This window comes from Biomphalaria glabrata, chromosome 3, assembly GCF_947242115.1.
Source record: "Biomphalaria glabrata chromosome 3, xgBioGlab47.1, whole genome shotgun sequence".
Taxonomy (NCBI): Eukaryota; Metazoa; Mollusca; class Gastropoda; family Planorbidae; genus Biomphalaria; species Biomphalaria glabrata.
The window spans coordinates 33,101,708-33,128,429 of NC_074713.1; the positions used below are offsets into that span (position 1 = coordinate 33,101,708).

The 26,722-nt window shown below is 39.5% G+C and overlaps 2 protein-coding genes across 7 annotated transcripts in view; one reads left to right on the top strand and one right to left on the bottom strand.

Annotated features, from left to right (window-relative positions):
- The window catches only part of LOC106070474 (cleavage and polyadenylation specificity factor subunit 2-like), a 193,342-nt gene that overhangs the window by 101,898 nt on the left and 64,722 nt on the right, over positions 1 to 26,722 (bottom strand). The gene's annotated exons all lie outside the window — the stretch shown is intronic.
- LOC106078227 (prolactin-releasing peptide receptor-like) lies at positions 969 to 26,250 on the top strand. Of its 2 annotated transcripts, XM_056024605.1 has the most exons (4): positions 969 to 1,282; positions 1,590 to 1,670; positions 22,676 to 23,744; positions 25,532 to 26,250. In XM_056024605.1, the coding sequence occupies exons 3-4, from the start codon at positions 23,154 to 23,156 to the stop codon at positions 26,066 to 26,068; spliced, it is 1,128 nt and encodes a 375-aa protein (XP_055880580.1). In that variant the 5' UTR covers positions 969 to 1,282; positions 1,590 to 1,670; positions 22,676 to 23,153; the 3' UTR covers positions 26,069 to 26,250. The 2 variants fall into 2 exon arrangements, with proteins under 2 accessions (XP_055880580.1, XP_055880581.1); XM_056024606.1 differs by lacking the exon at positions 1,590 to 1,670.

The following is a 26,722-nucleotide window of genomic DNA, read 5'->3' on the forward strand; positions in this document are numbered from 1 at the left end:
AAACTTGACTTGCAAAACACTGGATAGAAATAGTTGACATTTGTCGAGCAGCGTGTGGAATGAGGTTCGTGGCTAGGGTTTGAGTCTATGTACAACATCTCATCAAAACGATTCTTTCCTACGACTGCACTTTGAGCTGATGAATCCAAGACTAGTTTCTGATCAACTAGACCTGAATCCAAGACTAGTTTCTGATCAACTAGACCTGAATCCAAGACTAGTTTCTGATCAACTAGACCTGAATCCAAGACTAGTTTCTGATCAACTAGACCTGAATCCAAGACTAGTTTCTGATCAACTAGACCTGAATCCAAGACTATTTTCTGATCAACTAGACCTGAATCCAAGACTATTTTCTGATCAACTAGACATGAATCCAAGACTATTTTCTGATCAACTAGACATGAATCCAAGACTATTTTCTGATCAACTAGACCTGAATCCAAGACTATTTTCTGATCAACTAGACCTGAATCCAAGACTATTTTCTGATCAACTAGACCTGAATCCAAGACTAGTTTCTGATCAACTAGACCTGAATCCAAGACTAGTTTCTGATCAACTAGACCTGAATCCAAGACTATTTTCTGATCAACTAGACCTGAATCCAAGACTATTTTCTGATCAACTAGACCTGAATCCAAGACTATTTTCTGATCAACTAGACCTGAATCCAAGACTAGTTTCTGATCAACTAGACCTGAATCCAAGACTAGTTTCTGATCAACTAGACCTGAATCCAAGACTATTTTCTGATCAACTAGACCTGAATCCAAGACTATTTTCTGATCAACTAGACCTGAATCCAAGACTATTTTCTGATCAACTAGACATGAATCCAAGACTATTTTCTGATCAACTAGACCTGAATCCAAGACTATTTTCTGATCAACTAGACATGAATCCAAGACTATTTTCTGATCAACTAGACTTCCAAGCATTGTTTGTTAACTCCCTCTCTTCAATGGTGTTCCTAGTAACTTCACCTACAGCCAATGATCCTAGTCAAGTCTAAACTCGGGGCCCGCTGCGTTCTCTCTAGAGAGTTGTAGATCGCACCCCCGCCAGCCAGTCAGAAGAGACGAGCCAATGTGAGCAGTCTGGTTCAACTCAGCGGATTACAGTGACCAGATCTGACCGTGGTCTGTCTTTAAATTGTACAATCAATAAGCAGTTTGGCATTGATACCAGTTAATTATCTATATTAGATCTACAAGCTGTGTTTAGACCATCAAGAGCCAAATTAAGAGATGGGGGGAAAAGGATAATTTGTGTGTTGTAGGTAAGTTGTTTGTTTTTTTATTTTGGTTTTGCAATTCAGTGAATAACGTGTAGAGAAACTTTATGTTTAGAGAAACAGCAAACCTAAACCCACTCAACGTTTAGAGAAACAGCAAACCTAAACCTACTCAACGTTTGAAGAAACACACAGAACAACCTTGAATCTACTCAACACTGAATCTCTCTAGGTTCAATTTGTTCTATGTCTTGAACCTACTCAAGTTTACAGAGAGATATTAAAACCTGTAGAACTTATTTCATGTACATTACAGACGGGATACTGATCCTATTTGTTTATTTATCTACAGAAAATCTTCTATTATATTGAAAGTAAGTCTTCACTTCTATATAAAGTCTACCAGTAGGAGTAAAGCAAGAAACTTTGTTAAGTAAGTCATAAGTATTTCATTGAAAGAAAATCATAATACATGGAACTTAGTTCGGCCTGATTTTATCTTTAGTTCGGTACTATTTTTAGTTCTTTGGAATGGTCTTGTCTTTAGTTCGGTCTGATCCTATTTTTAGTGTTGCCTAGCCCCTATCTTTAGTTTAACTTTGTCCTATCTTCAGTTCGGCCTATCTTCAGTTCGGTTTTGCCATATCTTTAGTTCGGCCTATCTTTAGTTCGGCTTTGTTCTTCCTTCAGTCATATTTTTTTTTTATTTAGGCCTTATCCTAGCTTTAGTTCGGCTTGGTCCTATGTTTCATTTGGCCTGGTGCTATTTTAAGATCGGCCTGATGCTATTTCTTTCTAAACATGTAAGATTAACATTGATACGAAAACTGACTTTTAACAAGGTTACAGTGATGGTTTGTGTGGAAATACAAACTCAAAATCGGCCCCCGAAGTGGTAAAAAGGCAGGTTTAAATAATTTCAGAAAGATTATCAGAATGAAATTCTATAAAGACAAATGACGGAGAAGAATGGAGAAAGAAGGTTGACAGATCTTGTGTGATGCCCCAGCAGACCAAAGGATAGGTGAAAGTGAATGTGAAGTTAGATATGAACCTGACCTAACTGATGTCTTATAATGAATATCTAATTGATCTAATTGTTTTGTTAAGGGTCAATCTCTTATTCGAACCCTAAAGAAAGAAAAACATTTCCGTAAAAAAAATATTATTTCGTGAAGTGTTCTATGGCCATAGTTCTACGCTCAGATTCACGCGCTAATATGAAAAACGATTTAATAATTGTTGTTTTAAATTATGTTCCACTTAAATGTATACTAAATAGATTTGATCCAACTTTCTAAAAAATTCTCACGACATTTTTTGTAGTGTTAAAACATCTCCATGTCCAGTCTAGATATAGTATATATAGTATATATAAGTCTATGATATAAGTATATGGTTCCATTCTATAAAAAAAAAAATGCAAAATGCTATTCCATTATTTTTAAACTTTGAAAACTAAAGATCATTACTTTTCTAAGACAGAAAAGATTGATTTTCCTAGATTCGGGGCGACTTCCTTTACAGCTTGAAAAAAAAAGTTACGTACATAACAATCTATCTCTATATATATAGGTCTGTGAATTAATCAATAATAATTTGTTTCCGTTTTCCAGTCTAGATATAATATATATATAGGTCTGTGTACACGATCTAGAGCTAAGCATTAAATTATGTGTTACATAGGTTAGGGTATTGCATTATTTTTAAACTTTGAAAACTAAAGATCATTACTTTCCTAAGACAGAAAAGATTGATTTTCCTACATTCGGGGCGACTTCCCCTACAGCTTGAACAAGAGTTACGTACATAACAATCTCTATATGTACGTTTGTGATCGGATTATTATCAGATAAGAATTGGTTTCCGTTGTCCAGTCTAGGTATAATATATATATATATATAGGTCTGTGGAGACAAACCAACCAAACTTGAAATGTGCGCGATCGTGTAAAGATTCCTTAATGAATTTTCAATATCAACAAATGAAACCCTCGAACAGAGCATTACAAATAGTTGACTCTCTTGAAACCCTAGAGTCTATGAGCCATTTGTTGTGAGCTATCCAGGTGTATGGAGGTAATGGTAGAACTTCTCTCCCTTGGACATCTAGTGATAGTTGCAGAGTACAATTAGATAGGATGCGGCTCAATAGAATCGTGTTCAGATGTAGTATACATACATGAGATGAATAACTAATTTGTATTTGTACACATACTGTACTTTCTCTACAGGTTGGTCAGCAATATCCCCCCCCCCGATCCTATAGAGCTACTCACCATACACATTTACTTCACGCTAGAAAGAACTGGGAGTGGGCAAATGAATAGAAACACTTCCCGAAGTACCGTGACATTGTATAGGATCGAGTTCTACAGTCAAGTTGGGGAGTACATTCCACAGAGCTATGCACATACCGCGGGTACATTTATATAAAGCCATGCACATACCGCGGGTACATTTATATAGAGCCATGCACATACCGCGGGTACATTTATATAGAGCCATGCACATACCTCGGGTACATTTATATAGAGCCATGCACATACCGCGGGTACATTTATATAGAGCCATGCACATACCGCGGGTACATTTATATAGAGCCATGCACATACCTCCGGTACATTTATATAGAGCCATGCACATACCGCGGGTACATACGTTTGTTAAAAGGTTTCAGCTTTCACAAGACCAAATGCTGACGTAGATGCACGGGCCAAGGGAATGTTCAAATCAGACTTTCAATAGTCTTTTAAGATCTAACCGTGACAAACAGAGGGAAAGATAGAAGGCAATAACGTTTTGACTCACGGGGTTTATAAAATAGGATTCGTGTCTGTCTAAATACGTAGAGGAAGAGAAGGAAGACAACTCTACCAGTGAACGTACAAAATGTGTGTCAGCTCTTTCCCAGCATGTTGTCAGAACAAAGCATCCAAACAAAACTTTATTAAATTGCTTTTTTTTTTGTTCTTCCTTTCCTTAAACATCTGTTCAATTGCTTGAGATGTGATGGAAATAGAAGATGTCCTGGCTTCATTTTTGGACACTGATTATCTTGATAGATGGTGTTTTGTTGCAATCGGATTTTCAAAAGTGTAAACAAATCGAGGAAATTCGTTTACAACATATAAAAAATAGATCAAAGCGAGTCGACCTTTTACTTGAGTTGTTTCTATGTCTAGGAATTACTGTAAAACTCTCTCATACTAATTTAGATCACTAGGCCATAAGACATAAAGCTATAAGATAAGAGATAAGCTCCACACTATCTTCTAAAACATTTAGATAAGAGATTGTATATAAGCTCCACACTATCTTCTAAAACATTTAGATAAGAGATTGTATATAAGCTCCACACTATCTTCTAAAACATTTAGATAAGAGATTGTATATAAGCTCCACACTATCTTCTAAAACATTGAGATAAGAGATTGTATATAAGCTCCACACTATCTTCTAAAACATTGAGATAAGAGATTGTATATAAGCTCCACACTATCTTCTAAAACATTGAGATAAGAGATTGTATATAAGCTCCACACTATCTTCTAAAACATTGAGATAAGAGATCTAGTTAGGCCTAAGAGAAACATCAAGTATGTGGATATGTTGTTTCTCCTAGACTTTGATTATAAACAATGTCCCGATCTGTTCCTATTAATAATTAGCTGTAGGACAATTATCTGTGTGACATCTATCTGTAGGACAATTATCTGTGTGACATCTATCTGTAGGACAATTATCTGTGTGACATCTAGCTGTAGGACAATTATCTGTGTGACATCTATCTGTAGGACAATTATCTGTGTGACATCTAGCTGTAGGACAATTATCTGTGTGACATCTAGCTGTAGGACAATTATCTGTGTGACATCTATCTGTAGGACAATTATCTGTGTGACATCTAGCTGTAGGACAATTATCTGTGTGACATCTAGCTGTAGGACAATTATCTGTGTGACATCTAGCTGTAGGACAATTATCTGTGTGACATCTAGCTGTAGGACAATTATCTGTGTGACATCTAGCTGTAGGACAATTATCTGTGTGAAATCTATCTGGCATCGTTTACCTAAGACATCTACCTTTTCCATAATAGTTTATTTTGTGGCTTTTTATTTCTTTACATACATACACACACCCTGAAAGTGTAGAGTTTACGAATAGCTTCACACACACACCTTCACACAAACATACACACACCCTGAAAGTGTAGAGTTTATGAATAGCTTCACACACACACATACACACACCCTGAAAGTGTAGAGTTTATGAATAGCTTCACACACACACATACACACACCCTGAAAGTGTAGAGTTTATGAATAGCTTCACACACACACATACACACACCCTGAAAGTGTAGAGTTTATGAATAGCTTCACACACACACATACACACACCCTGAAAGTGTAGAGTTTATGAATAGCTTCACACACACACATACACACACCCTGAAAGTGTAGAGTTTATGAATAGCTTCACACACACACACATACACACACCCTGAAAGTGTAGAGTTTATGAATAGCTTCACACACACACATACACACACCCTGAAAGTGTAGAGTTTATGAATAGCTTCACACACACACACTGAATGTGTTGAGCTTATGAATAGCTTCACACACACACACACACCCTGAAAGTGTAGAGTTTATGAATAGTGTGTGGAGGTGTGTGTGTATAGTTTATGAATAGCTTCACACACACACACACTCTGAAAGTGTAGAGTTTATGAATAGCTTCACACACACACTCTCAATGTTTAGAGTTTATGAATAGCTTCACACACACACACTCTGAATGTGTAGAGTTTATGAATAGCTTCACACACACACACTGAATGTGTTGAGCTTATGAATAGCTTCACACACACACACACACCCTGAAAGTGTAGAGTTTATGAATAGTGTGTGGAGGTGTGTGTGTAGAGTTTATGAATAGCTTCACACACACACACACTGAAAGTGTAGAGTTTATGAATAGCTTCACACACACACTCTCAATGTTTAGAGTTTATGAATAGCTTCACACACACACACTCTGAATGTGTAGAGTTTATGAATAGCTTCACACATACACACACACTCTGAATGTGTAGATTTTATGAATAGCTTCACACACACACACTCTGAATGTGTAGATTTTATGAATAGCTTCACACACACACACTCTGAATGTGTAGATTTTATGAATAGCTTCACACACACACACTCTGAATGTGTAGATTTTATGAATAGCTTCACACACACACACTGAATGTGTAGAGTTTATGAATAGCTTCACACACACACACTGAATGTGTAGAGTTTATGAATAGCTTCACACACACACACTCTGAATGTGTAGAGTTTATGAATAGCTTCACACACACACACTGAATGTGTAGAGTTTATGAATAGCTTCACACACACACACTGAATGTGTAGAGTTTATGAATAGCTTCACACACACACTCTGAATGTGTAGAGTTTATGAATAGCTTCACACACACACACTGAATGTGTAGAGTTTATGAATAGCTTCATTGAAAGGCCATGTCAACTGAAATGAACGTATCGATTGAGTGACTCGAACTTATTATGTCCAGGGAGATAATCTGACAGACAAAATGATAGCGAGTAAAACAACAAGAGAAATCACGTGACTAATGGTAGACTTGGCGCTTAGCCTCGACTACTTTTGACTTACAGGAGAATTTTCTTTTCAAATGAATGGGCAAAACACAGTGTAATAATTATCAATTGATGAAATACTAAGTACTAAACTAACAGTCTGTGGATAGTGCATACTAACTACTCGTGAGACATAAACAGTTCTGCAGTGTTGACATACAATAAAGGAACAGTCAATGGTGAAAGACCTAAACAAACATTCAATGTTAAAAGTCAGACCTAAACATTAAATCAACATTCAATGTTATAAGACGTAGACATTAAATGAAGAGTCAATGTTAAAAGACAGACCTAGACATTAAATGAAGAGTCAATGTTAAAAGACAGACCTAGACATTAAATGAAGAGTCAATGTTAAAAGACAGACCTAGACATTAAATGAAGAGTCAATGTTAAAAGACAGACCTAGACATTAAATGAAGAGTCAATGTTAAAAGACCTAGACACAGAAGATGTCTAAAAAACACTTCACATTAAGCTCCTAGTTTAAGTTTTTAAAACGGCCTATGGGAGGAACTGACAGTGAAGTTAGTAGGCCTAATAAGCAATATGATTGGTGGAATATCGGCACATAGACCGAGATGAAATCACGTGGTGTACGTCAATGACCTTTAGAAAGCTTCTTCATAAATCAAATTGGCGGGAAGAGATTTGTCTCGGCTATTGAACATCGCCAATCAGTTGTGCTTTACATTCGAAAATCACTTGCGCTCTGGGGTCAATGTGTTCCCGTCGCCTGGATCTACGGGACGTAACTAGAACGGCTTTTCGGGAACCCGCTTCTCCTAAAGTAGCGAGACTGCAAAGGCAGAAGTCAAATTGAGAAATGTGTTCTGACAATGTTCAAAGGTTGGACAAACAAAATCCTCCATTTCAACAAGGGATTCCCAAACTTTTAGTGCAATGGAAAATTGGCTACTTTTGTTTTCGTGCCACACCAGCGGGGTCCAGCCAAATACGTCTAGGCGAGCTACTCCAGCGGGGTCCAGCCAAATACGTCTAGGCGAGCTACTCCAACGGGGTCCAGCCAAATACGTCTAGGCGAGCTACTCCAGCGGGGTCCAGCCAAATACGTCTAGGCGAGCTACTCCAGCGGGGTCCAGCCAAATACGTCTAGGCGAGCTACTCCAGCGGGGTCCAGCCAAATACGTCTAGGCGAGCTACTCCAGCGGGGTCCAGCCAAATACGTCTAAGCGAGTTACTCCAACGGGGTCCAGCCAAATACGTCTAGGCGAGCTACTCCAGCGGGGTCCAGCCAAATACGTCTAGGCGAGCTACTCCAGCGGGGTCCAGCCAAATACGTCTAGGCGAGCTACTCAGCGGGGTCCAGCCAAATACGTCTAGGCGAGCTACTCCAGCGGGGTCCAGCCAAATACGTCTAGGTGAGCTACTCCAGCGGGGTCCAGCCAAATACGTCTAGGCGAGCTACTCCAGCGGGGTCCAGCCAAATACGTCTAGGCGAGCTACTCCAGCGGGGTCCAGCCAAATACGTCTAGGCGAGCTACTCCAGCGGGGTCCAGCCAAATACGTCTAGGCGAGCTACTCCAGTGGGGTCCAGCCAAATACGTCTAGGCGAGCTACTCCAACGGGGTCCAGCCAAATACGTCTAGGCGAGCTACTCCAGCGGGGTCCAGCCAAATACGTCTAGGCGAGCTACTCCAGCGGGGTCCAGCCAAATACGTCTAGGCGAGCTACTCCAGCGGGGTCCAGCCAAATACGTCTAGGCGAGCTACTCCAACGGGGTCCAGCCAAATACGTCTAGGCTAGCTACTACAGCGGGGTCCAGCCAAATACGTTTAGGCTAGCTACTACAGCGGGGTCCAGCCAAATACGTCTAGGCTAGCTACTACAGCGGGGTCCAGCCAAACGTTTTCCTGTCATATTCACCTTCAGATCTGAATCGCTCTAGTTCTCAACACAGTCATGGTATGGCACTCTTCAATCGCTCTAGTTCTCCTAGTAAGACCTGTCATCTCAACACAGTCATGGTATGGCACTGCTCTAGATTGAGCCGTACTAAAGACAGGGGTACGCCAGAAGAGCTCAGATGAAACACAAATCTGTTTATTGTCTCAGCAACGTTTCAAAACAACCAAAACTCCTATAAAAAGATGCAAGAGGTGACTCCACTTGAATACATGATCAATGAACAGCTCAAAGAGGTTTACAATTGTTACAATTCCCTGTTCTCAGCTTCTCAATTCTTCATGGGCAGAGAAAACAAAAACCCAGCTGGACACCAGCTCCAACGATTTAGCTGGAAATTTTACGATATATGTATATATATAAATTTAGGAAAAATAAATATGTTCCTCCCCCCCCCCCACACACACACCAGGAATACTCTGGTTTGACCTTTATATATTTTTGAAGTATAGTCTAATAATTAAATGTGGTCTAGAGGTCTAGACAAATACATAGGCCAGCGGGTATTCCCGGACGTCTTCATTAAAGCGTGAAATATAAATAAATAATTGCCCTAATGTTTTTGTTTCAATCATGAGTTGCTCAGAGTCAACCTATCGCTCTTACTTCAAGTAGTCCGATTGGCAGAGGAGACATTGTCTTTGGAAACCAACTTTAGCTTACTTTGACTTCTTGAGTTTCTGTTTGTTTGTTTCAATTAAATGTTAGCCACTAAAATAGACTGGGATTTTTAATTTCGGGATGTTTGGGCGCCTCTGAGTCCACCCAGTTCTATTGGGTACCTGACATTAGTTGGAAAAAAGTAAAGGCGATGGTTGTTGTGATGGCCACATGACACTTTCGTTTACTGTAGGCCACAAAAAACAGATGACCTTTACATCATCTGCCGTTTAGACCACAAGGTCTGAAAGGGGAAAGGGAACTGCCGTTTGTGTTTCCATTCTCATTCCCAAGTTTCGCAAATGTTGCTAGAACTATGGGAAGAGGAAACGGTGTCCCCTCAGCCTACACTAACTAGATATGCAGTAGGTACTATCTCAGCCCGAATCAAATATAGAGACAGTTCTAGCTAAAAATAACACAGAAAGTGAAGTCCAAAGCGAGTACAAGATGGTGACTGGGCGGAAGCTTTTTAAACAAGACTAACTCCGCCTCGCCGAAATTGAATTTACCGCTGATTTTAATTCGCCCATTTCTGTGGTGAAAACTATTTGTGTTTCCCTACCCCATCAACCAGCCGGAAGTGTGGAAAGTAAGCTGTGAGAAAATTCAATCTGTCATGTACTGGTGAGTCCACTGGAAGAAGCCGTGCAGAAATCTGGGCACTACGTGTGGGGCCAACAAGTAGCCTCCACTAGGGGACGCTCCATCCCTTCCTTTCAATACCTAGACTTGCTTTCTCATTACCGTTCCTCCTCTCCTTTCTCCGCCCCCACCCCTTTTTTATTCCACGTTTTTCTTCTCAAAATCCTGGAGTTCTCAGCCTTGAAGTTCTTTACATTGACATGGCTTGTAGATCTCACACACACAAGTTGTGTCCAACTAAAGGCCGCATAAAACTACAAACATTACAAACACACACACACACGTGAGGTGTAAAAAAAAAAAAATAAATACAACATAAAAATTCAAACGATTCATAAACACATACACACGGAACGTAGCGGACATGAAAGAAACGTGGCAATCATTTCTGGATGAGTCACGTGACAGTCTGAAGTTGTAGGCCAGTGGTTTTGTTGCTACAAGTTTTGTCTTAGTCTTAGGCTGAAAACAGACGTGACTATGTTTTTACAAAGCTTAGAATTGAGTGTCTTCAACCATGTATGACCCACCAGCCTCTTTTTGTATATTTCGTATCTTTTCTATTTCCACACTTCCCCAGCGCCATGAGAGATACTAGTCATAGCAATTGCGAGGGTCTATGGTGGAATGAAAGACCATTTAGTGATTGCTTTTCATTGGCATTACCAGGTCATTTTCAAACTAGGATACAACATGATGTCAACTCACAAGGGAGTACAGCCCAAAATGACTCTCATCGTTATAATCTCTGGTTCTGAAATCGTTTAGTAGTTCCCTCCCTTTGAACTTCTTGAACATTCCTATTTGAAGCATGAGAGTAATGGGCCCTGACTTATCATTCCTTCTCCCTCTTGCAGTGGACGGGAAACTCAGAGAATGGAACCAGTTTGTATTTTCCATGGGCCGAGGACAACTAAGCACCTTTCACGATCGACAACCGCAGTGGTTAAATTGATCAAAAACGATTATTTCTTGGCAATTTAGACCCAATATGGTTTTTAAAGCCGATATATAAAAAGTACCAGAGTAAACTTTGTTCCTTTTTAAGCATATATATATATATATATATATATATATATATATATATATATATATATATATATAATTTATATATATATATATATACAAGCATTTACATCGGCTAGGACCTGTTGATTTGGTCCCATGGACTCTCCTTTCCCCCTTTTTTTATTACATATAACTTGGACCACTCCCCCCCCCTCTCTCTCTTTCGAACTCTACGCTTGCATCTACACTATCTGACTACGGTTATTAGTTTTGATGTTTATTTGTTCGGGAACACTCTTAAGCCTCTCGAGCCGCAATACAATGGAGCCCGCTCCCCAACCAACACAAGTTTTTAGCCCTCAAATTCTGTGTCCTTTTTTTTTTTTGTCTTTTTCATTCTACTAACGAAGGGGCCGCAACTCCCTATTCTAGAGTATGTTCCACCAGTTGTTAGACCCATCAGTTTGGCCATTGTCTATTCTAATGAAACGTTGAGTTCCAAAAGCTAAGCCTGCTACGCTAAGATTGAAATAGTTGGTAATTCTTTACTTACTTATTATGACTTTGTCAGTCCTAGATCTAGAGAGGAAACTTACTTAGAAGAACTCATCCTCATACACCGATATATAATACCCTTCTAGTAACTGTGACAATTTTGTAAGATTTTTAATTTTTGTTATAGTATAAAGGACTTCTTGTAGATCTAGACATTATACACTTTTCTACACACACACACACACACAGATGTAACACGAAAAATAACCAAAAAAATACTTTAGAAAAACAAAGCGTATGCGAAGTGTCATTGGATCAGCCATGTCATTCAATAGGTCATAGATCTAGACCAACAACAAGACATCTGTGCACTAGTTGGACCAATTGTTTTTGTTTCGCGCTATTTCATGCTTTTACTTTTGGCACTACGCTACGATCCGATCACTTCTCTGGACTCTGTGATCCGATCACTTCTCTGGACTCTGTGATCCGATCACTTCTCTGGACTCTGTGATCCGATCACTTCTCTGGACTCTGTGATCCGATCACTTCTCTGGACTCTGTGATCCGATCACTTCTCTGGACTCTGTGATCCGATCACTTCTCTGGACTCTGTGATCCGATCACTTCTCTGGACTCTGTGATCCGATCACTTCTCTGGACTCTGTGATCCGATCACTTCTCTGGACTCTGTGATCCGATCACTTCTCTGGACTCTGTGATCCGATCACTTCTCTGGACTCTGTGATCCGATCACTTCTCTGGACTCTGTGATCCGATCACTTCTCTGGACTCTGTGATCCGATCACTTCTCTGGACTCTGTGATCCGATCACTTCTCTGGACTCTGTGATCCGATCACTTCTCTGGACTCTGTGATCCGATCACTTCTCTGGACTCTGTGATCCGATCACTTCTCTGGACTCTGTGATCCGATCACTTCTCTGGACTCTGTGATCCGATCACTTCTCTGGACCAGTTAGGTTAATGAAAGGGAGGGGGGGGAGAGAGAAAGAAAAGTTTATCTGGGGAAATTTTACAGTCATCACTTTTTAAAAGCATGTATTAAAAATAATAGGGGAACGACCTGAATTCGAACTCATGGTTCAAGCCTCCTCAAGCCGTCATGCTAGCCACTCTGCTACTGAGGTGTGTATGAAAATAGACGATTGCATAGTTATCTATTGTTTGTTTCAAAATTACTTTTAAGCGGCAACCTATAAAGGGGACTAATTCAGCTAATTCCACCACGTCAGAAAAATACAATTTCTTTCCCCTGTTCGAGGAACCAAACAAAATAATTAATTACCAATAGTTAATTAACTAATTGGTTAATTTAAAAAAAAATTGTTTCTTTTGTTGTCAGGTAAAAGAAATAATTGTGCAAAACTTCAGCTTGATCCGTGATTAGGTGTGGGAGAAATAACATGTACAAACTTTTGACCAGACAGACAGACAGACAGATAGAGTTGCTATAAGCGTTGTAAGACCAATGGAACGAAAGTTACATACCAAACACAAAATGTTCATGAGTAGATCATTAAGTCCTTAAGCGGATGGAATTATTGTTTTATACTTAACACATACAAATGTCCACTCTCAAATAGATCATTGGAATTTTTGGGTAAATTGAACCGCTGCGGTTTCGATCTAGAAATAGGGCTTAGTTGTCCTAGACTTATGAACCAAAAAAAGAATAGGTCCATTGTTCGTATTTTATGGTCTCCGACAGGTGGGAGAAGGACTGAGTCTAAGTGAATGCAGGAGTGGTCAGGGCCAAGAATTGTCTGGTGTAGGGGATAGAAAAAGACAATTCTCGAACTGAAACTCTCTAACACTGTACTTTGTTCTTAAATTAGAACTCATTCTCGTTTGACCATCTTGATTTGACCACTTGCAAGAAATGTTGGATTCCTTTTGTTTCAGAGCACCTTCAGTTTCTACTTTCATTTCTGCGTTCCCCAGTGTGCCCAACGTCCCTCCCACATTTCCATGAGCTCGCCCTCCAAGGGGTGTTTTCCTCCCCGTTGCCTGTCTGTCTGCTACGTGACACGTCCCTCGCTCCTTCTCGATCAAGACAAAACTTGACACAATAACTTGTTGGACCTAACACAAAATGAATCAATAAAAGAAAATTACCAATTAGTTCATTAATTGTTGGTCATTAATTATTGTGTTGGGTATCCTGAACAAGGGCGATAAACGCTAATTATTGAGAGAAGTGGCTGTGTGACTCAATACGCTTTGTACACGTTTCTTCTCCCACATCACATTTTGCATTTTTTTAACGGCCCCCGAAAGAGGAAAAGAAACTATTAGTTATGGTTGAAATGTCTGTTCGTCCGTCTGTCCGTCCGTCCCGTTTAGATCTCGTAAACTAGAAAATATATTGAAATCCGACATCAGGATATTTTAGATCATTTTAAGTTCTAATGCAACAGCTACTTTTTTCTTTTCTGAAAGTGAAAATTTTTATTTTTAAATTCAACTATGCAAGAAGTGTTTTCATAAAATTACACAATTTTTACAATTAGATAGAATTTCATTCTGATGTTCTTTCTGAAAATTTTGAAATCTGCCTTTTTATCTGCCTGGGTGGACCACTTCGGGGGCCGATTTTGAGTTTGTGTTTCCACACATACTGTCTTTGTAACCTTGTTAAAAATCAGTTTTTGTATCAATGTTAATCTTAAATGTTTAGAAAGAAAGGCTGAAAATATTGAAATCTGCCTTTTACCGACCTCCGTGGACCACTTCAGGGGAAGATATTGAGTTCCCACACAAACTGTCTTTGTAACCTTGTTTAAATGGATTCTTGTGTTGTAAGGTCAAAGAAATAATTGTGCAAAATTTCAGCTTGATCTGAGATTGAGTCTGGAAGAAATAACGTGTACAAACTTTTGACCAGACAGACAATGTCTTCGTGGGCCCGTCACATTCAAACCTTGAAGAAAACGCAGTGAGTTAGGGGCGGATTTAAGTATGTAGAGGCCATGGTTTTTGTGGAGGTCCCTACACTTTGTTTGAAAACTGAAATAAAGCTCCACGTATGACTACTTCTATCTTATACCATCGAGTAGTTTAGAAGGAAATAGAGACTAATCAAATGTAATCTCATTTTCCTTTAATAAAAACATTAATATGCATAGTTGACATTTTTATCTCTTTTGTGGAAGCCCCTTTCTTCTGGAGTACCTGGCCCTTGCAGTAGCCCAGCCTGCCATCCCTTCAATCCGGCACTGGAGTGGGTCTAAACTTAATTAAACATTTCCACATTCACATGACATTCATAACCACAATATCATGGTATTAAAACAATCACAAAGTATTATGACTTTCACGGCCACGTTATACCATATGATTCACAACTACGTTATACCATGAGATTCACACAAAAAAAGGCTTTGGTAAATATACATAGAAAACCAGAAGACTTAAATTGTTAATTAGTTTTTGTGTTATTTCTATGAAATGAGTAAATTTTCGCAGTGAACAAAAGAAATAGATCTTCATCTCCAAAGATTCTTAGTGGGCCGTTCGCCCCTCCCCCTCGACCTACTTTGGAGTTGTCTATTGATTCCATGGAATGTCTAGGAAGCCACGTGTGTGGTAATTGCCTGACAAGGTCCTCACTCATCTCCACGTCTAGTCATGCTATTGAACCGGCAACATCATTACATCCAACTGGTGCAGGCTGGACTTCACAAGTACATGGTCCGACAGACACCAGAGTGGACACTGGACACTAATTACAATCACTTTATCTTACAGATGCTGTGATTAGTGCTTGGGTAGCAAGGTCACAAGAGTCAAAGAAAAAAAATTACTGACCGAACACGCATTTGAAATATAAAACTTCATCGAAAGAGACATTTCATGTAGGCGACTGGAAAAAGTATTGAAGAAAGAGACATTTCATGTAGGCGACTGGAAAAAGTATTGAAGAAAGACATTTCATGTAGGCGACTGGAAAAAGTATTGAAGAAAGACATTTCATGTAGGCGACTTTAAGGATAAATGATTGAAGAAACACATTTCATGTAGGCGACTTTAAGGAAAATGTATTGAAGAAAAACATTTCATGTAGGCGACTTTAAGGATAAATGATTGAAGAAAGACATTTCATGTAGGCGACTGGAAAAAGTATTGAAGAAAGACATTTCATGTAGGCGACTTTAAGGATAAATGATTGAAGAAACACATTTCATGTAGGCGACTTTAAGGATAAATGATTGAAGAAACACATTTCATGTAGGCGACTTTAAGGAAAATGTATTGAAGAAAAACATTTCATGTAGGCGACTGGAAAAAGTATTGAAGAAAGACATTTCATGTAGGCGACTTTAAGGATGAATGATTGAAGAAAGACATTTCATGTAGGCGACTTTAAGGATGAATGATTGAAGAAACACATTTCATGTAGGCGACTTTAAGGATGAATGATTGAAGAAACACATTTCATGTAGGCGACTTTAAGGATGAATGATTGAAGAAAGACATTTCATGTAGGCGACTGGAAAAAGTATTGAAGAAAGACATTTCATGTAGGCGACTTTAAGGATAAATGATTGAAGAAACACATTTCATGTAGGCGACTTTAAGGATAAATGATTGAAGAAACACATTTCATGTAGGCGACTTTAAGGAAAATGTATTGAAGAAAAACATTTCATGTAGGCGACTGGAAAAAGTATTGAAGAAAGACATTTCATGTAGGCGACTTTAAGGATGAATGATTGAAGAAAGACATTTCATGTAGGCGACTTTAAGGATGAATGATTGAAGAAACACATTTCATGTAGGCGACTTTAAGGATGAATGATTGAAGAAACACATTTCATGTAGGCGACTTTAAGGATGAATGATTGAAGAAACACATTTCATGTAGGCGACTTTAAGGATGAATGATTGAAGAAACACATTTCATGTAGGCGACTTTAAGGAAAATGTATTGAAGAAAAACATTTCATGTAGGCGACTTTAAGGATAAATGATTGAAGAAAGACATTTCATGTAGGCGACAGGAAAAAGTATTGAAGAAAGACATTTCATGTAGGCGACTTTAAGGATAAATGATTGAAGAAACACATTTCATGTAGGCGACTTTAAGGATAAATGATTGAAGAAACACATTTCATGTAGGCGACTTTAAGGGAAATGTATTGAAGAAAAACATTTCATGTAGGCGACTGGAAAAAGTATTGAAGAAAGACATTTCATGTAGGCGACTTTAAGGATGAATGATTGAAGAAACACATTTCATGTAGGCGACTTTAAGGATGAATGATTGAAGAAAGACATTTCATGTAGGCGACTTTAAGGATGAATGATTGAAGAAAGACATTTCATGTAGGCGACTTTAAGGATGAATGATTGAAGAAACACATTTCATGTAGGCGACTTTAAGGATGAATGATTGAAGAAACACATTTCATGTAGGCGACTTTAAGGATGAATGATTGAAGAAACACATTTCATGTAGGCGACTTTAAGGATGAATGATTGAAGAAACACATTTCATGTAGGCGACTTTAAGGATGAATGATTGAAGAAACACATTTCATGTAGGCGACTTTAAGGATGAATGATTGAAGAAACACATTTCATGTAGGCGACTTTAAGGATTGTATTGAAGATAGACATTTAACAAGGGTGTCATGTGGCCAGCAACGACCAATCGCCTCTTCTTTCCCCAATTAATGTCAGGCACCCATTAGAGCAGGGTGGACTCCTAAAAATTTCGAAACTCAAAATCCCAGCACGCCCACTCTCATTGATTTAATGAGCAGTTCAAATGTCTTTGTTTTGCTCAGACAAATTATGTCATGTTAATATGAATGAAAGTGTATATGTATGTCCTAGCATAGGGAATAAGAATTGTGTTTTCAATCTATCGATTCTAATTCTCATATTTGTAATCAGAAATTCAAGCTCTACATTCACTATAGACAAAGTCTAGGAATGACGAAGTATATGTGTGAATGTGTCACGTGACTCTATGTGTGGTTCAATACCATAGTTCACGTGGACACTGGTCAAAGTAGTTGCGCCATTGAAATGATGGCTACTCCATTGTATCAGTTGAATCACTTAACCAATGTGTCACTTGATTGAAGAACAAAGTGACCAATGATCCACTTGACTGAAGAATAACTTGACCGAAGATCCACTTGACTGAAGAACAACTTGACCGATGATCCACTTGACTGAAGAACAACTTGACCGATGATCCACTTGACTGAAGAACAACGTGACCGATGATCCACTTGACTGAAGAACAACGTGACCGATGATCCACTTGACTGAAGAACAACTTGACCGATGATCCACTTGATTGAAGAACAAAGTGACCAATGATCCACTTGACTGAAGAATAACTTGACCGAAGATCCACTTGACTGAAGAACAACTTGACCGATGATCCACTTGACTGAAGAACAACTTGACCGATGATCCACTTGACTGAAGAACAACTTGACCGATGATCCACTTGACTGATGATCGACATCACTAGCAGCGGATTCTAGACTTTAGTCGGGGGGGGGGGGAAGGGGGGTCAAAACATCATGGCCGGCCCTAGTTAACAGGCTGATCATCTGTTGCACTTTGTGGCAAGCTCTATAGTATCATTGGACAGGCAGGTCTACTCAATTTATGGCCAGCCATAGTGTATTACTGAACAGACCTGTCTACTCATGCACTATGTGGCTAGCTTTAGTGTATTACAGGACAGGCTGATCCTCTGTACCACTCTGTGGCTAGCTTTAGTGTATTACTGGTCAGGCTGATCCTCTGTACCACTCTGTGGCTAGCTTTAGTGTATTACTGGACAGGCTGATCATCTGTACCACTCTGTGGCTAGCTTTAGTGTATTACTGGTCAGGCTGATCATCTGTACCACTCTGTGGCTAGCTTTAGTGTATTACTGGACAGGCTGATCCTCTGTACCACGCTGTGGCTAGATTTAGTGTATTACTGGACAGGCTGATCCTCTGTACCACTCTGTGGCTAGCTTTAGTGTAATACTGGACAGGCTGATCCTCTGTACCACTCTGTGGCTAGCTTTAGTGTATTACTGGACAGGCTGATCATCTGTTGCACTTTGTGGCCAGCTCTAGAGTATCATTGGACAGGCAGGTCTACTCAATTTGTGGCCAGCCATAGTGTATTACTGGACAGACCTGTCTACTCATGCACTATGTGGCTAGCTTTAGTGTATTACTGGACAGGCTGATCCTCTGTACCACTCTGTGGCTAGCTTTAGTGTATTACTGGACAGGCTGATCCTCTGTACCACTCTGTGGCTAGCTTTAGTGTATTACTGGACAGGCTGATCCTCTGTACCACTCTGTGGCTAGCTTTAGTGTATTACTGGACAGGCTGATCCTCTGTACCACTCTGTGGCTAGCTTTAGTGTATTACTGGACAGGCTGATCCTCTGTACCACTCTGTGGCTAGCTTTAGTGTATTACTGGACAGGCTGATCCTCTGTACCACTCTGTGGCTAGCTTTAGTGTATTACTGGACAGGCTGATCATCTGTACCACTCTGTGGCTAGCTTTAGTGTATTACTGGACAGGCTGATCCTCTGTACCACGCTGTGGCTAGCTTTAGTGTATTACTGGACAGGCTGATCATCTGTACCACTCTGTGGCTAGCTTTAGTGTATTACTGGACAGGCTGATCCTCTGTACCACTCTGTGGCTAGCTTTAGCGTATTACTGGACAGGCTGTATTGCCACTACATATCTGATTGTATTGCCACTACATATCTGGTTGTATTGCCACAACATGTCTGGTTGTATTGCCACTACATATCTGGTTGTATTGCCACAACATGTCTGGTTGTATTGCCACTACATGTCTGGTTGTATTGCCACTACATATCTGGTTGTATTGCCACAACATGTCTGGTTGTATTGCCACAACATGTCTGGTTGTATTGTCACTACATATCTGGTTGTATTGCCACAACATGTCTGGTTGTATTGCCACAACATGTCTGGTTGTATTGTCACTACATATCTGGTTGTATTGCCACAACATGTCTGGTTGTATTGCCACAACATGTCTGGTTGTATTGTCACTACATATCTGGTTGTATTGCCACTACATATCTGGCTGTATTGCCACTACATATCTGGCTGTATTGCCACTACATATCTGGCTGTATTGCCACTACATATCTGGCTGTATTGCCACTACATATCTGGTTGTATTGCCACAACATATCTGGTTGTATTGCCACTACATATCTGGTTGTATTGCCACTACATATCTGGCTGTATTGCCACTACATATCTGGTTGTATTGCCACAACATGTCTGGTTGTATTGCCACAACATGTCTGGTTGTATTGCCACAACATATCTGGTTGTATTGCCACTACATGTCTGGTTGTATTGCCACTACATGTCTGGTTGTATTGCCACAACATGTCTGGTTGTATTGCCACAACATGTCTGGTTGTATTGCCACAACATATCTGGTTGTATTGCCACAACATATCTGGCTGTATTGCCACTACATGTCTGGTTGTATTGCCACTACATATCTGGTTGTATTGCCACAACATGTCTGGTTGTATTGCCACTACATATCTGGTTGTATTGCCACTACATATCTGGCTGTATTGCCACAACATATCTGGCTGTATTGCCACTACATATCTGGTTGTATTGCCACAACATATCTGGCTGTATTGCCACTACATATCTGGTTGTATTGCCACTACATGTCTGGTTGTATTGCCACAACATATCTGGTTGTATTGCCACTACATATCTGGTTGTATTGCCACTACATGTCTGATTGTATTGCCACTACATATCTGGTTGTATTGCCACAACATGTCTGGTTGTATTGCCACTACATATCTGGTTGTATTGCCACTACATATCTGGTTGTATTGCCACTACATATCTGGTTGTATTGCCACAACATGTCTGATTGTATTGCCACTACATGTCTGATTGTATTGCCACTACATATCTGGTTGTATTGCCACAACATGTCTGGTTGTATTGCCACTACATGTCTGATTGTATTGCCACTACATATCTGGTTGTATTGCCACAACATGTCTGGTTGTATTGCCACTACATGTCTGATTGTATTGCCACTACATATCTGGTTGTATTGCCACTACATGTCTGATTGTATTGCCACTACATATCTGGCTGTACCTACATACAGAATATGTACAATTCAGCCCATGTCGTGCCTATGATCCCTCAAGGGTTACGTCCCCTATCTAGGTCAAGTGTTAAGAGATACACAACTAAGGTATTGAAAATAAGGTCAAACTCAGAACAAATAGGAAACATTTTAATAATTTAATAAAAATCTGTTATATATATGTATATATTTATATGTACTTTGCCCGATCTCAACTCAAGTTTTAGTAGCAACCCCACCTCCCAGATAAAGCCCAGTAATGATAAATAGGGCCGGAACTACAATTCTTTTCTTGTTTTGAATTGTATTCAAATGGTAATTGTCGAATTATAACGACCAACCTAACATACTTCTTACAAAGCTTATATCAACTCACTCTGTCTGTCTGGTCAAATGTTTGTACACGTTATTTCTGCCACACCCAATCTCGGATCAAGCGGAAATTTTGCACAATTATTTCTTTTACCTGACAACACAAGAATCAATTTAAAAAATTAAAACAATGAGTTAATTAACTGTTGGTAATATATTATTGTGTTTTTTTTTAATCTTGAACAAGGGAAAGAGATCGTACTTGACAGATGTGGCGGTATAAGTTGAATTAGTCCCCTTGAATATGCCTAAGCCCTGAGTTTATGCGAACACGCTAACATTGACCCCTGCTTCTCCCCCTTTCCCAACTATTCCAGACAAGTGATGAGGAGAAAACCAATTGGTCAAACGATTTCTTATGGATGTATTAGTGTAAGCCTAGATCTAGTACAACTGACTGATCCCAACTAATGATACAATTACACATAATATAAGCTTTGGTGTATTTTTTTTCAAAACTATTTTTTATTTTATTTTTTTACAAAGCTTCTATCAATTCACTCTGTCTGTCAGCCTGCTCAAAAGTTTGTACACGTTATTTCTCCAACTCCCAGCCTCAGATTAAGTTTAAACATGGACAAGGCATGAATCAAGGCCCCAGCCACATACTGCTATTTTGTTGTCTAAATAAAAAGAAATATCCATTTGGTTTGACCGTTTCTTGGCCTTTTTGAATGTAGCCAAATGACGATAGATCTAGAGTTCTCTTTTTGAATGCTGTTAGGATTTGTTTTGGACAGTGTTACAAAATACCATTCATGTGCTCTCTCTTTCTCTATCTCAAAAAAAAAAAAAAAAAAAAACTTTAGATCTATCTTATTATTACTTATCGATACTATTAGGATTGGTTTTGTTTTTTATTTCGGACGCGTCTACAAGTAAAATAAGTATACTTAGGAAAAACTATTTTTAAAATGCTTTAAAAATACGAAATTTGTGTGATATTTTTTTTAATGCTTTCTGTATAGTCTGCGACCTTTTGGGGAAATAAAACAACAAAGGTTTGATAGAAAGCTTGCGGCATTTCGCGAATAGCAGTCGTTAGGATTCTGTCTAGACCGGCAAGCGTCTTGGAGGTACAAGGAACCTGTGTACGAAATTTCTTGCGAAAGTTTAAGAGTCCTTGATCAATACCAGTGAGTGGTATTTTACATTTAAATAATAGATTATAAATATGTACACATATACACACGACATAAACATGCACACATATGTATGATAAACATGTACATCTACTCATAATAATCATGTAAACATATATATATATATATACACACACGCGATAACAAGGACTCATGTGATAATCATGTACATGCACGCATGATAAACATATACTCGTGATAAACATATAGACATATGATAAACATGTACTCATGATATATACACATTATTAACACACATGTACACATGTCCAATGCACAAAAACTTCTTACATACAAGAACACATTATAAACTTTTGTATTTTATTCTTTCCAGAGACCTGCCAGCACTTGAAATGGAACCACACAAGTCTTTAACATCTAAAGAAGCTCTGTTTCCGGTATGGTAAGGGACACTAGCCACTGTTCCATCTTTCGACACCAGGCCCAGTTGCTAAGCGTGTCAAGGGGCAATAACTCCACGTTCCCTCGGTGAAAGAAGAGAAGAGAATATATTGCGGTGGAGAGGAAATGCCCCACTTAGCTTAGTGATTGTACAGAGGTGGAAGTAGCTCAGCTCACATCAGGCGTTCACTGCAGGACACCAGTGCTCACTTACTGGGTAATGGAGAGCTGACAATCATCTGTGTAATGGTTCTCAGGGCCAGGCTTTCGTGACAAGAAAACTTGGCAGACGTGACCGGAGTAGCCAAGATGAGCTTGACCTTTTGATGGCCAGCGTAACGGGCAAATAACTAGATAATAACACGTGCTGTATTGGATACTAATGAAATGACCCACAGGGTCTAGGACTGATGCTGTCCACTATGTCCATCTTGCTGGAACAGGATGTTTACGACATGAATATCACCCAGGAGGAGCAGAACACTACAGACAACTACGACGCCTGGAAGGACGACTGGACCATCCTGCGCGAGAACAGATGGCAGACCATCCTGGTCATCGTCCTGTACTCCATCGTCATCATCTTCGGCTTCTTTGCCAACTTGCTGGTGGTGGCGGTCATCCTGAGATACAAGCAACTGCACACGGTGACAAACATCTTCATCGCCTACCTGTCCATGGCCGATGTGGTCCTGTGTGTCTTCAACTTGCCCATTCAACTGCACTACCAGCTCAGCAACAAGTGGATGTTCGGCAAACTGCTGTGTTACGTGGCCTTCCCGACCTTCGGGGTACCGCTCTTCTCTTCCTCTCTGTCCATCCTGATGATAGCCATTGACCGGTACATCCTGATTGTGTACCCATTCAAGAAGAGGATGACCAACCTACAAGCTATAGTCATGGTCATACTTATCATCATAGTCACTGTGGCTCTATCAACGCCTTTAGTGGTCTATGTAGAGTATGTTGAGATATATCACCCGTACATGAGAGAACCAAAGGTAGGTACCAAGTGCTTAAGTGATACACTTCAAATCTAACTGACCAAAGTTAGGTACCAAGTGTTCAAGTGATACACTACAAATCTAACTGACCAAAGTTAGGTACCAAGTGTTCAAGTGATACACTACAAATCTAACTAGCCAAAGTGATACACTACAAACCTAACTGACCAAAGGTAGGTACCAAGTGTTCCAGTGATACACTACAAATCTAACTGACCCAAGGTAGGTACCAAGTGTTCCAGTGATACACTACAAACCTAACTGACCAAAGGTAGGTACCAAGTGTTCCAGTGATACACTACAAATCTAACTGACCAAAGGTAGGTACCAAGTGTTCCAGTGATACACTACAAACCTAACTGACCAAAGGTAGGTTCCAAGTGTTCAAGTGATACACTACTAATCTAACTGACCAAAGGTAGGTTCCAAGTGTTCAAGTGATACACTACTAATCTAACTGACCTAGGGTATGTACCAAGTGTTCCAGTGATACACTACAAATCTAACTGACCAAAGGTAGGTACCAAGTGTTCCAGTGATACACTACAAACCTAACTGACCAAAGGTAGGTACCAAGTGTTCCAGTGATACACTACAAATCTAACTGACCAAAGGTAGGTACCAAGTGTTCCAGTGATACACTACAAACCTAACTGACCAAAGGTAGGTTCCAAGTGTTCAAGTGATACACTACTAATCTAACTGACCAAAGGTAGGTTCCAAGTGTTCAAGTGATACACTACTAATCTAACTGACCTAGGGTATGTACCAAGTGTTCAAGTGATACACTACAAATCTAACTGACCAAAGGTAGGTACCAAGTGTTCAAGTGATACACTACTAATCTAACTGACCTAGGGTATGTACCAAGTGTTCAAGTGATACACTACAAATCTAACTGACCAAAGGTAGGTACCAAGTGTTCAAGTGATACACTACAAATCTAACTGACCAAAGGTAGGTACCAAGTGTTCAAGTGATACACTACAAATCTAACTGACCAAAGGTAGGTACCAAGTGTTCAAGTGATACACTACAAATCTAACTGACCAAAAGTAGGTACCAAGTGTTCCAAAGGTGCACTGTTCAGGTGATACACTATAAGAATGAGATATAGAACCGGAGAATCCAATGATTTAGAAACAAAAAACACACTATATGATGACCTTAGGCAGTAACTTTTTGAATGTACGTGGTAAACAATGGAGTCAATGGAAACAATAATTCCCTGGAAATATTTTGTTAGTCTCTACGTACGTTGTTTTATATGTAAGTGCATTCCGTCTCTCCCTTGGGAAGAACATTATAAGTCTAGTACTGTAGAGTTCAATCAAAAGTCAATGTCCGACTCATTGGGAAAACATCGCAACACTTTGCTATCTTTAGTTACATTAATTCCATGGAGCATTTTATAGTCCCGTAGTCTTAATTTCATGTTAGTACTGACCACAATAGTATAGTCAGGTCTACATTTAGTTGACCAGACTTAAGTATGGTCACTCTATTCCTATGTTAAGTCATTAGAGTCAGGCCTACATTTAGTTGACCAGACTTATGGTCACTCTATTGCTATGTAAAGTCAGAGTCAGGTCTACATTTAGTTGTCGAGACTTAAGTATGGTCACTCTATTGCTATGTAAAGTCAGAGTCAGGTCTACATTTAGTTGTCGAGACTTAAGTATGGTCACTCTATTGCTATGTAAAGTCAGAGTCAGGTCTACATTTAGTTGTCGAGACTTAAGTATGGTCACTCTATTAATTCCTGCTATGTTGTTTCCTTGCAGACATTTTGCTTTGAGAGGTGGCCTTCCTATTCAGACAAACAAGTGTATTCAGTGTCTATCTTCCTGCTTCAATTCGTCATGCCCATTGGCCTGACTTCTTTCTTCTACAAACACATCTGCCAAGTGTTACACAACAGACCGGTCAAGAAGTACGACACACGGCGGAACCAGAGGACTAACCGGATCCTGATAGCCGTGGTCTTGACTTTCACCATATGTTGGCTCCCTTGGAACTTGTTTGCCTTGACCGCCGAGTTCAGTCACGTGGTGGTCAAAGGACCTTACTTCCCTCTCATAGACCTGGTGCTGAAGGTGATCGCCATGAGCTCCGCCTGCATCAACCCGTTCCTGTACGGGTGGCTCAATGACAACTTCAAGAAGGAGCTAGGGAAACTGTTTGGGTATCAAATGTGTTGGCGTCAGTCGGGGAGGAGCTCCATCTCCTACTCTCGTACTACAGACATCAATAATGGAAACACTTGTACACTCAAGTCGGAATTAGGTTTAAAGCACAAAACTGAAATGAGTGTCGTATAACTAGACACAAGTGTCTTGACTCCAACAAGAATATGTCGTATAACTAGACACAAGTGTCTTGACTCCAACAAGAATATGTCGTATAACTAGACACAAGTGTCTTGACTCCAACAAGATTTTGTCGTATTACTAGACACAAGTGTCTTGAATCCAACAAGATTTTGTCGTATAACTAGACACAAGTGTCTTGAATCCAACAAGATTTTGTCGTATAACTAGACACAAGTGTCTTGACTCCAACAAGATTTTGTCGTATAACTAGACACAAGTGTCTTGACTCCAACAAGATTTTGTCGTATAACTAGACACAAGTGTCTTGACTCCAACAAGAATATGTCGTATAACTAGACACAAGTGTCTTGACTCCAACAAGAATATGTCGTATAACTAGACACAAGTGTCTTGACTCCAACAAGAATATATGTCGTATAACGTGACACAAGTGTCTTGACTCCAACAAGAATATGTCGTATAACTAGACACAAGTGTCTTGACACCAACAAGAATATGTCGTATAACTAGACACAAGTGTCTTGACACCAACATGATTATGTCGTATAACTAGGCACAAGTGTCTTGACTCCAACAAGAATATGTCGTATAACTAGACACAAGTGTCTTGACACCAACAAGAGTATGTCGTATAACTAGACA

Excerpts from the sequence above, each read along its gene's own strand:
- LOC106078227 (XM_056024605.1), top strand. The coding sequence starts at position 23,154 with ATGCTGTCCACTATGTCCATCTTGCTGGAACAGGATGTTTACGACATG. Across the intron at positions 23,745-25,531 it reads CGTACATGAGAGAACCAAAG|ACATTTTGCTTTGAGAGGTG; the intron begins GTAGGTACCAAG and ends GTTTCCTTGCAG.